The sequence below is a fragment of the Lepidochelys kempii genome, chromosome 1 (assembly GCF_965140265.1).
Source record: "Lepidochelys kempii isolate rLepKem1 chromosome 1, rLepKem1.hap2, whole genome shotgun sequence".
NCBI lineage: Eukaryota > Metazoa > Chordata > Testudines > Cheloniidae > Lepidochelys > Lepidochelys kempii.
Genome location: NC_133256.1, coordinates 218,502,450 through 218,514,728, shown reverse-complemented (window position 1 = coordinate 218,514,728; position 12,279 = coordinate 218,502,450). Strand labels below are relative to the sequence as shown.

The following is a 12,279-nucleotide window of genomic DNA, read 5'->3' as shown; positions in this document are numbered from 1 at the left end:
TATACCTACCCAAATGAATAGTAAAACTTTCTTCTAACTGTCTCTGCTCTTCATAAATTCTTCCATTTCCTTCTACAGATTCTCTCAGCTGACTGGGTTGAACCTTAATTTCCTCACTGAAATCCATAAAAAAAAAAAAAAAATTTAAAAGCTCTAGTAGGTTTCCCATTAATGTTCTTCTTTTCAAAGGCAGAATTTTGTTTTGTTTTATGCTAGAGACATACACACTTTGCCCAACCGATCAGTGGAAGCCAAAAGGCTGCATATAATTTGCATGAAACAGAGCAGATGGCTGCAGCCTTATAATTAAAATACAGTGGTATGGCCCAGAGAGATTACAGCTCCCAGCTCTATCCTAAGATAAGCAGAAGTCACAGATTCCACTATAAGAAGGGGAGATTTAAGATAAAAAAAATATTTAATTTCTCCTCTTAACCTAGCTGTTGAGAGCATCCAGTAAATAATTCTGCAGTTGCTGGATTTTATAAAAATCCATTTGTGGGTGTTTTAAAATGGGATATCAAAGGAATCTGAGCTTAAAATTAGACCTATTTTTAAATTGTTACAATCTGGTAGGAAAGCTTTTAAACACTCCTTTAAAAAAGAAAAAAAAATCCACCGTTTGCTTATAATGAATGATATGAAAGTCTCAATTTCTTTTGTGGTACATTAAGATCACAAAGCTCCCCTTGCTGGATTCCCCGGCAGAAGACAAACGCTGTTTCCATAAAACACTGTTGTCAACATGCTTAGTGCAACTCATACACAAATAAATAAAGCATGTTTATTTCTGCAACATTAGAAGATTAAGACAAACGTCACAAGAAGGAAAAATAAAAAAGTAATGAGTATCAAGTTGAACAACAGTGTATTATTTTTAAAAACAGATTTAATTTTTATTCTCTCCATTGTGTAAATAGCATCTTCCAAATCAATTAAAGTTAATCATTAACAACTTTTCAGTCTCCTCTCACAACTGGGTGCGGCTGAAACAGTAAGAGACAGCATGCTGTGTTAGGGCACCTGGGAAGTTCTATCTGTTTCTGCATAATTAAAGTTTTAATTACAAAAATTAAGACTCCAACTTTTGAAAGTGTTAGTAAAGATCTCAATCCTGTGAACTCTTATGAGTAGTTCTATTAAACGCAACAGGACTACTCCATCCACAAACATTTGCAGAACTGGGGCCTCAGTTGGTATAGCTCCATTTTTGGGTACCACCTGACTTGAGACCTTGAGCATGATTTTCAGATGTGCTAAGGACCTACAGCTCTTGGTACTCTGAAAATCATAAACAAGGGTCAGAAACTCAACTAGTATAAACTGACAACTCTGGAGCTACATCAGCTTACACCCAATAAAAAACTGAACCAAAATGTCTCAAGTTGAGCACACAAAACTGGGACCTCAGAATTATGAATGCTTCTTAAAAACTGTTTCTAGCCCTTCTGGTCGTGAGTTGTGAAGAAAACCTTCATATGGCAGGATGCCTTTTCTTACTGAATCTGCAAATAGGAGAATCAGTTTCAGTCTTTAGGTCCTATCACCTTACACAGCTGTAAATTGGGAGAAACTGATTGTAGTAGGGTCCTAAGTTCCCTCTAAGCTGCACGGGCCGCGCAGCTGCCTATTAAGCTCTGCACCGGGGTTCAGGGCCCCAGCGCGGAGAGGCGAACCTCCCTCGTCTCGGCCCAGCCCGCCAGAGCTGCAGGAGAGAGGAGCCCCTCCCTCGGCCCAGTCCAGCCCCACTGGAGCTGTCGCAGTCGGGGAGAGGCACCTCTCCCTGGGCACCGAGCTGCTGTGGAGAGAGAGGGCTGGGGGGAGTCCTCTCTCCCCACTGTAGCCCCTGGGCAGCCTACATCCCTCACCCTCATCCCCAGGTCTACCCCAGAGCCTTCACCCCTAGCCAGAGCCCTCACCCCCTGCACCCTACCCTCTGCCCCAGACCTGTGCCTCTTCCCGCACCCCAAACCCCTCATCCCTGGCCCCACCCCAGAGCCTTCACCCCTAGCCGGAGACCTCACCCCTGCACCCTATCCTTGGCCCCAGCCCTGAGCTCCCCCCCCACACACCCTGAACCCCTCATCCCCAGCCTCACCCCAGCCAGAGCCCTAACCCCCCACACACCCCAACCTTCTGCCCCAGCCCTGAGCCCGCTCCCACATTCCGAACCCCTTGGCCCCACCCCCACCACACAAATTTTGTTATGTGCACCAATATGAAGGTGTCGTGTCACACATCACCTCCATATTGGTGCACATAACAAAATTCATTCCACATGTGGACGTAAAAAATTAAGAGGAAACACTGGTATGGTCCTCGGTGAGCTGGGTGATCTAGTAGTTAGCAACCAGTCAGCCAGAGGAGGGAGGGTAGTGGTAGGGGAGCCCAGGTCTGGCCACTCCACTGGACTCTGACCTAGGGCTCTAGGAAGGTGATCAGCATTGAACCCTGGGAGGAGTGTGGACCCTCTTTGTTACCGTCCCTGGGTCACTTCCTACAACACTCTCTGCTTCTGGTTCAAAATAGGAAAAAGAAACAATAAAAAGGACACCAAACTGTCAGACTCAAGCAGGGCAGAGTATGTAGTCCTGGTGTTTCAGGGAGGCGGCTCTAGCCCCTTTTCCAGGAGCCTGCACAACAGGTCTGCACTCCTTCTGCAGCCTACCCCCTTCTGAGCTGGGTTGTTCTCAACCCTCTCCAGTTGCAGCAGGCTCCGCAGGGTTGGAGGGGTGGGGCTATCTGGGCCCAATATTATCCTTTAACCTCTTCCATGCCAATGTATGGTTTGTATATCCCATCACACTCCTCTAAGTTTCTAGTTTTACTGGTGTAAAAATCAATGTGGGAGGCACGTCAGGCCCAATATTTCTGAAAAGCATGAACTGCCTATTCACGTCAGTGAGCTGTTAACTATGAAGGCCAATTATATTCTGTGATGGTTTAGATGTCAACTTGGTTAGTTTTAAACTGACAGTGTAATCAGAAACATTCTAGAACGGGGGGGACGGGGGGGACTTGACTAGAGGACCTGTCAAGGTTCCTTCCCCACTCTGAACTCTAGGGTACAGATGTGGGGACCTGCATGAAAAACCCCCTGAGCTTATTTTTACCAGCTTAGGTTAAAACTTCCCCAAGGTACAAACTATTTTACCTTTTGTCCCTGGACTGTATTGCTGCCACCACCAAGCATCTAACAAAATATAACAGGGAAAGAGCCCGCTTGGAAACGTCTTTCCCCACAAAATCCCCCCAAGCCCTACACCCCCTTTCCTGGGGAAGGCTTGATAAAAATCCTCACCAATTTGCATAGGTGAACACAGACCCAAACCCTTGGATCTTAAGAACAATGAAAAAGCAATCAGGTTCTTAAAAGAAGAATTTTAATTGAAGAAAAAAGTAAAAGAATCACCTCTGTAAAATCAGGATGGTAAATACCTTACAGGGTAATCAGATTCAAAACATAGAGAATCCCTCTAGGCAAAACCTTAAGTTACAAAAAGTCACAAAAACCGGAATATACATTCCATTCAGCACAACTTATTTTACCAGCCATTTAAGCAAAACAGAACCTAACGCATATCTAACTAGATGGCTTATTAGCCCTTTACAGGAGTTCTGACCTGCATTCCTGCTCTGGTCCCCGCAAAAGCAACACACAGACCAAGAGAACCCTTTGCTTCCCCCGCCTCCAGCTTTGAAAGTATCTTGTCTCCTCATTAGTAATTTTGGTCAGGTGCCAGGGAGGTTATCTTTAGCTTCTTAACCCTTTACAGGTCAAAGGGTTTTTTCCTCTGGCCAGGAGGGATTTAAAGTTGGTTAGCCTTCCCTTTAGATTTATGACAGCACCGCTACTGATTTTTACTGTATGACCCTTGCTCACTACCTTGGAGAGCAGCTCAGCTTTGCTTTACAGTTATATACTCCTGAGTATGTATTCTCGAAATGACCTGACAACTGGAAAGTACTCCCAAACACACTTTAAATATGTATTGCAATATTCTCCATGTCAATTTATAATCCTTAGAACACTGAGCTATACTGAAAGTATTCTGGTTTTCATTATCTCCCCTCTTTCTTTCCACTCCAGTGGAAGCAGTCTCCATCCTCACTTCTCCTTTATCCTCCAGAGAGCATGAGATGCTGCAGTGTTATCTCACTAAATACCAACTCCTGCTCCCGCCCCCGCAATCATCTTCTCCCAAGCAGGTCAACAGCCTCGTGTTCCAAACCTGCCTCCTCTTATTGCTGGCCATACCAATTGGCATACTTGTACAAGTACTTGTGGACTCCATACTGGTTCCTTCCCACCCCTAACCTATCCCTGCAACTATACTCTCCCTTCTGGTATCTGGCCTGAGGGAGTAGTTAGGAACCTGCAGCAGCACACTGCACACTAGTGTAGGAGGCAGTTCCCACAAGATGGGAAGCAAGAATGTGCCTCTACACACCCTAGCCTGCAGTCAGAAAACCTTTCTTCAGCCTAAGCACACCAGCAGTCACAAAAAACCAGAATTTTTTCCAGTTGCCAGGTAACATCCACTAATTTCCTTTAGATTACATTCAATCAAATCCTGTACTATGAATTTAGTGTTTATAAACCCTGCACATTCTGTGATACCGCAAACCATTCCTAAATGACCTCAGAATGCATTCTGGAACATTATATTAGAAATATACATTTTAAATAGTAAGGTAAAGTAGGAAGACAACTTAAAGACACATTTTGCATGGGCCTAAATTATTATATATTTTCTCTCTTCTATAAAAGAACATGTGATGGTTCTATTTTCAACGGCTCTCAGCCTTTCAGTAAATTATTTCAATTTAAATGACTATTATGAGAGAACAACTAGTAAAAAGTGAGTCCTGTAAACTACTGTAGTTGAACAGAAAGAATATTTAGAGAGAACTTTACAGCAGAGATAAATACCTGATTGAGCTGTTGTTGGGATTTTTTAGATCTTGATGAAGTTTTATCACCCATTCTTGATACTCCTGTTTTTGGATGGCGGTGGACTGTTTTAGTTCACTGGTCCATTTATTCTCCAAAACCTAAAAGTAGACATCAGTCCAACCAATTCATTTTTTTTAAGACAACTCTTTGCATGATTTATTCCAATTCACTGAACTTAATTTACCTGTTGGGATTCAAAATGCTGAGCAGCCAATGCATTTACATCTTGATCTGTTAGTGATTTTCCTAGTTCTTGCATCACCTTATCCATTTCTGCTCCTTGTCTAAAACGGAAGCCAATCATTTAGACCAATGCCTAATTACATTAAGTAAACTTTCTGGATGTCTCTGCCAATGTTGAAAGCTTAGCCACTTATCGCTGTCAATTACATCACCAACATTTTCATTCTCAAGGTAGTTTTAAATATAAATTAAACTTGAAGGCAAAAAATCAGAAATCCAGAGCCAAACCCACTCAACTTATCCACATAAGTAGTGCAAAGGACTTCACTGGGTATATCTGTGTAAAGCAAGCAGATTTTTACGCAACTTTTTATCCAGTGTTAACAAACCATGTATAGGAAGGTTTGTTAGCTTTAGATAAATGCTATTGATTGACTCCTTTTAAGAGTGAACTTTTTACACACAGTTTGTGGATCAACACCAACTATTTTAAAAAAAAGTCAATTTCCACATGTGCAGTAGCAACTTTTCAAATCTCAGCATATCAGGATGATGTCATTGTTTTGTTTGTTGAAAATAGTTTAAATACAGTTTATTTTAATCTTTTTCCTTTTAAAAAAATTAAAGCAGGTGAAGTGTGTTAAATTAAGCAACCTGGATACTAAAATCCTTTTCACAGAAACAGAGCAGGACAAGCTTCTCTCAATTCTGAGTTGGAGGGAATATCTGTTGTGTTGAAAGGATAGTTTAATTTCTGAACCCATTCAGTCATGTGAGACTATCAACTGGTAGTGTTTCTGTGATGTGGATACCTAACCATCAGAAACTGGACTGAGACTGCCAAATCACTTTATATTGGACTAACTTCCAGTGTGAGCTACATTCAAAGAAAGTTTCAGTATCACATAAGCACCAATCATCTGAGCCAGCTCAGCTAATACTCTCTTTCCTTTCTTTAATCCTCTTATGTCACTTGCCTCATGGTTTCTTTTGCAGGCACACTTTTCTCCAGGGAAAGATCAGCTCAACACAGCACAGAACTGGGAGCAATACCTGGTACAAAACATCAATTTAAAACCTAGGGACAGGGTTTTCGAATCAGGTCATTTGTAAATAGACTATATAACACCTACACGCAATTGGTGTAACTTCAATAGCCCCTCACATATGAAGATTCATGGTCATGCAAAGTACATGAAAATAAATTCCACTGAAGTCAATACACAGTTATACCATAGAAAAGCTCTGCAAGATAGAATGTGGAGCTATTTCCATGTGCTCTTTTTTCTGCTTATCCATACATGTGATTCACTGAGAAAATAATTCATTAGCAGTCAGAGCCTTATACTATACCCATATTGTAGCAATTTAATGTCTCCATAACTGGCATGAATAAAGTAACTTCATACTGTGAGAAAAAACTAAATATGCATCCATGCATTCTGTAATGTGGGTATAATATCAGAAGGTTGATGTTTTGAGAAATTTACCTTCACTTGCTACTCAACAAGCTATGTAATTGGGTCACTTTGGTGTTAATACAATGAAGCCTCACAACTGTCCCTTTTTAACTAATATTTTATATGGTTATATATTTTTCTGTGTATTAATGTTTCAGCTTAAGCTTTTATTTCTGCTCTAAAAAGGAAAGCATTGCATATACTTTCCCTAGTGGATAAAGAGGATTTTTGCAGCTTTTCAACCGTCTACCAGTTATCTAGAATCCAATGTTCCAATAATATGTATTATAATAAGCTATAATCATTGGCTGGAGTGGAGGTTCTCTCTCCCTCTTTTGGTGTGAGGAAGTGGTTGGTCTGCATTTCTTAAGGCATGTTAAAAGGTACTGGAGCTTTTGTTTAGGGGCCTTTTTGTGTTTTCAAGAATCTAAATAAATAAATGTTGCATTGTCTATATAATACATTCCCTTTAAAAATACAACAAGAACATAAAGATGGCCATATTGGGTCAGACCAATGGTTCACCTAGCCCAGTATCCCGTCTTCCGACAGTGGTCAGTGTCGGATACTTCAGAGGGAATGAACAGAACAGAGAACTCTTCTCAGTCTGCTTTGGACTTAACTATCCTGAGTACTGTATATACTTGTTCATAAGCCGAATTTTTTTTTTTAGTAAAAAAGGGAAACATCAGAGAGGGGGGTCGGCTTACGAACGGTATAGAGAGGGAGAGGTGGGACACAGCCCCTCCCCCCAACAGGGGGAGCAAGGAGAGGCAGCAGAGCCAGAAGGGAAGAGGCGGGGCCGGAGCTTCTGGCCATGCTGCTCTTGCCCCAGCTTCCGAAGCAGCTGCAGCTCCGAGGATGGCAGGCTGTAGCTGTGCCGCTCGGCCCCGCCCCCCACAGCAGGCTGTGGCCACGCTGCCCAGCCCCCTGGAGCACGCTGTAGCCATGCTGCCTGGCCCAGCCCGCTGGAACATGCTGTGGCTGTGCCACCTGGTCTGGCCCGCCGGAGCAGCTCCGGCCAGACCAGAGACATCCTCCCCAGATAAGGTGGGAAGGGATGGGCTGGGGAGAGTGTGGGGGTCCCGGGCTACGGGTGGGGCCACGTTGGGGGGGTGGTCACAGGGGTTACTCCCCTGACCCCCAGCTTCTCCCACCCAGAAAAATTTCCCCACCAGTTGCTATCCCGGCCTGCCAGGGTAAGCCGCTGGCATGCCGGGACACTTTGTTTACTTAGATTTACCTCCATGCCTGCGGACGCTTGAAGTAAACAAACTGTCTCGGCCCATCCTGATGGCCCGGGAGCCAAAGTTTGCCAACCCCTGAATTATAGGGTGAGCTTATGAACGGGTCATAAAAATTTTCCATTTTTACTTATCCATCTTGAGGGGGGTCAGCTAATAAACGAACCGGCTTATGATCGAGTATATATGGTAATTTTGTATTATCTTCAAAGGTTGCCACCTGCCTGTTTATCCCTTTTTGCAGATCATTTATAAATATGTTGAACAGTATAAATATCTGTCCCAGTACAGATTCCTGGGGGGCACCACTATTATTTATCCCTCTCCACTGTGAAAACTGACCATTTGTTCCCACCCTCTCTTTCCTGTCTTTTAACCAGTTACCGATCCATGAGAGGACCTTCCCTCGTATCCCATGACTGCTTACTTTTCTTAAGAGCCTTTGGTGATAGACCTTCTCAAAGGCTTTCTGAAAGTCCAAGTACACTATATCCACTGGATCACCCTTGCCAAGCCCCTCAAAGAATTCTAATACATTGGTGACGCAAGATTTCCCTTTACAAAAGCCATGACGACTCCTCCCCAACATATAACGTTCATCTCTGTCTCTGATAATTCTGTTCTTTACTATATTTTACTTTCAACTAATTTCCCTGGGTACTGTAGACTTATGGGCTGTAATTACCAGGATCACCTCTGGAGCCTTTTTAAAAAATTGGCATCACATCAGCTATTCTCCAGTCCTCTGGTGTAGAAGATGATTTAACAATAGGTTACATACCAATTAGTAGTTCTGCAATTTCATATTAGGAGTTCCTTCACATCTCTTGGGTGAATACCATCTGGTTCCGGTGACTGACTACTATTTAATTTATCAATTTGTTCCAAAACCTCCACTAGTGACACCTCAATATTGGACAGTTCCTCAGGTTTGTCATCTAAAAAGAATGGCTCAGGTGTGGGAATCTCCTTCACATCCTCTGCAGTGAAGACCAATGCAAAGAATTCATTTAGCTTCTCGGCAATGGCCTTGTCTTCCTTAAGTGCTCCTTTAGCACCTTGATCATCCGGTGGCCCCACTGATTGTTTGGCAGGCTTCCTAATTCTGATGTACTTAAAAAAAATTATACATTGTGGAATATATGTGGAACTTGAACATAATGTGATTCAGATTACCTTAGCTTTTACATTTTCTAGCTTTTGATTAGATTCAAAGTTGAAACAAATATTACATGTAGTCACATTTTTATATTTTAACTGACCTGTACTCTTTTTAAAGAAGGAAAAAGAAAGCTAAAATAAGCCTTATATTGCTAACTGTTCATTTGCAGAGCTTGTAACAGAGTCATATAGAAAACATCGGGTTTAATGAGACATTTTAAAAATACCTTTCTCGTAATTTTTTCAGTTCCATATCTCTTTCACTTATTAATTCTGAGATACTAACAAAATAATTGTGTTCCAGGTTTAACAGAGTTTCAGAAGCTGGAGAATGTATCAGATCATGGTACACATCCGCAAAATCTTCATCCCAGCTGGGTTCTTCAGGTCTTGCATGTTCTAATGTTGTCTAGAAAGTAATAAAGTCAAATATTTTAAAGAATGCTATGGACATTTTTAAACACACAGAACCAAAGTCATTTAAAATGACAGAGTTAATTTTTGTGCCAATGTACACTGTTCAAAATTTTAAAAATTTTCCTTTTCTAATTTGGCTTCTCTCCCCCATCTACTTTTATCTTTGAAATTTTCTCTGTCTCCTCCATTTCCCCATTCCATCTTCTGTTTTCCCTTCATTTCTATCACAAACATTCTCTCCCCCAGTACATTAGGGTGGAAATAACAGAACAGGGACTGCTCAACCTCCAAATGTGGATGAACTGATAATCATAAATAACATGCTCTACCTGAAACGGAGTTTGAATAAAAATGATTTATTATTTCCTACCTGTGAGAACGCTTAAAAAAAAAATCAGCTAAATCATTTCCAATTGGATCTCTTCAACAAAAATTCTTACTGATCGGTGTAAATAAGGGGCCAACACATCAGCATCAATAGGAAGTGTCTTATGCAAAGTACAAGGATAAAGTCTGCCCCCATTTACACAGACTTCAATGGGAGTTGCTGCCCTTTATTAAAGGGCAGCATTTTACCCTGAGGGCTCATTTCTGCAAATTCTTACTGAAGTAGTCCTTTCATGGATAGTTCCACGGACATGATTAAGAACTTGCAGAATGAGCCCTCAGATTTTATCTGAATAGCCAAATTATCACCACGTGGGGTGATCAGTAAAACTGAATTTCAGTGTAATTTCTAATGCTGCCTACATACATTTTGAAAGACTTCACACGTAGCAAACCTTTGGAAATTCATATTTCAGAAAATTTGTTAGTCTCTAAGGTGCCAAAAGTACTCCTTTTCTTTTTGCATCTGACCTCTGAATAAGCTTTAGCCCAAGCATTTGCCAGCAGGTGCATATCCACTTCTCCTGATTTCACAGCTTCAAGGGCCGCCTCTGCTTCTTTATCATAATCTTTTATGGATTCTCCTTCTATGAACTGACTAAGAGATTGCTTTAAGTCTATTGTAATAAGAAAAGAATGTGTTATCAATCAGAGTTTACTATGAATAGTTAAAATAAAGAAAATTTCTAACAACTGCATGAACATGTACTTTAAAACTGCTAAATTTACTTGACCACGCTCCTTCCTCGTATATTAATATGCAGTCAAACCATAAAAACAGCTAAATATTATTAAAAATTCCTTTTAAAATCTTTTAGAAATAATACTCTTTTGCTTAGTCTGTCACAGCACATTAACACACATAAAGAAAAGGAGTACTTGTGGCACCTTAGAGACGAACAAATTTATTTGAGCATAAGCTTTTGTGAGCTACAGCTCACTTCATTGAGTACTCCTTTTCTTTTTGCGGATACAGACTAACATGGCTGCTACTCTGAAACCTGTCATTAATACATATGACACTGATCATTTACAAACCCAATTCTCACCATTTTCTATGAAGGATGGTAAATTGTGCAGGAGCATTAGACGTCCATGCAAATGACTGGCATTCTCTTGCACAGGAAATTTGATAGGCACTGTAAGCACTAAGTGCTGATTTCCAGCATTGAAGTTATACAAAAACTCTCTTTCTCTAGTGTACGTTTTTCCTTTATTGGCCTTCATCTTCTTTTGTTGGTTTTCTGCATAATAAGCAAAACAGCATGTTGTATCGTTTATATATTCACATATTCCAAACGTGAACAAAAGGAAACACAAAACGTGATTCTGGCAATAATTAAAATATTCAGGGAAGTGGACATAATAGCCAATTTTTTTTTTTAAATTAATTTTTTTAAAAAATACATTGAGGGCAGGTCTACACTATAGCCTACGTTGATATAACTTACGTTGCTCAGGGGTGTGAAAAAGCCCCCCAGTGAGCGACGTAGCTTCTGCTTCTCGCCAAGGTGGAGTAATTATACCAACTGGAGAGCGCTCTCCCGTCAGCATAGTGTACATTCACCAGATGCGCTACAGCCGATGTAGTGCCATAGTGTAGACTTGCCCTAAGACACCGAAAAATCACAATTAGGTACTTAATAAGGTGCTTGATTTTCAAAAGTGCTGGGCACCTGGAAGCTTCCACTAATTTTAATGACTAAATATGGATTTAGCACCCATTTCTGAAAAACTTGGCGTAGGCCCCCAAACTCAAGCATGCGATGGGGTAGTGCACATTGCCATAATTAGTCTTGCTGAAATCAAACATTGCATCCAATAGTATGCATTTGTAGGTTCAGGCCCAAAGAGAGCATACATGTTAATTAGGATTTCACTTCCTCTTAATGCAGATATATTAAAACAGGGAGGGAATATTCAGGGGTAAGTGTAAATTTTAGAATAAAAAATGTTGTTTTGAGGGGTTTACACAAAAGTAATAGAACAATTTTAACAAGACCTCAGTTACAAAACCTAAAATGAATGTTTGCATGAATTTAAAAACACCACAGCTTAGAAGTCTGTTTGTATTTAAACGGTCCCTGGCAAGGTTTGCAACTCAAACCTTACAGCATTGTACTAGTTCAAGAGAACAGAAAGTGAAACTGGCTAGTTTATTTTCATCATCCAAACTTGGTGAAGTGCAAAAAGTAACCACGTTTTATAACCACATACATTAATGAAACAGGGTGGATGGGACGACAATGTCCCCGGTGCTTATGTGAGCAGAGGGGACCTGGTGCAGATAGAACTTCTCTGGCTGCATTAAAAGAGGCTTGTCACCCGCAGAGCACCATCCTACTATCCGTGGGAAGCTGGATCCTGGGATTTTTGAGGGTCGGGGTAAGATGGGGTGGAGAAAAGCTCTCTAGGGCACCACTGCACAAATGAAGGAAGGAGTTGATGATGTCTGAGGCTTTAGCCTCCT

General features: G+C 41.2%; 1 protein-coding gene across 10 annotated transcripts in view; it reads right to left on the bottom strand.

Annotated features, from left to right (window-relative positions):
- Nucleotides 1-12,279, bottom strand: part of FERRY3 (FERRY endosomal RAB5 effector complex subunit 3) — a 32,785-nt gene that overhangs the window by 19,398 nt on the left and 1,108 nt on the right. For 4 of the 10 annotated variants that reach the window (XR_012155290.1, XM_073314686.1, XM_073314734.1 and 1 more), the window contains exons 2-8: nt 11,261-11,419; nt 10,859-11,053; nt 10,281-10,426; nt 9,233-9,414; nt 5,142-5,241; nt 4,934-5,055; nt 10-116 (exon numbers count right to left, since the gene is read on the bottom strand). Coding sequence is in view for 9 of the 10 variants with exons in the window: in XM_073314686.1 (XP_073170787.1) it covers nt 10-116; nt 4,934-5,055; nt 5,142-5,241; nt 9,233-9,414; nt 10,281-10,426; nt 10,859-11,053; nt 11,261-11,372 (964 nt within the window). In the remaining variant the exon portion in view is untranslated. Of the gene's footprint in view, nt 1-9; nt 117-4,933; nt 5,056-5,141; nt 5,242-9,232; nt 9,415-10,280; nt 10,427-10,858; nt 11,054-11,260; nt 11,420-12,026; nt 12,231-12,279 lie in introns of those variants that run through there. The other 6 variants (XM_073314715.1, XM_073314696.1, XM_073314724.1 and 3 more) reach the window with 4 other exon arrangements.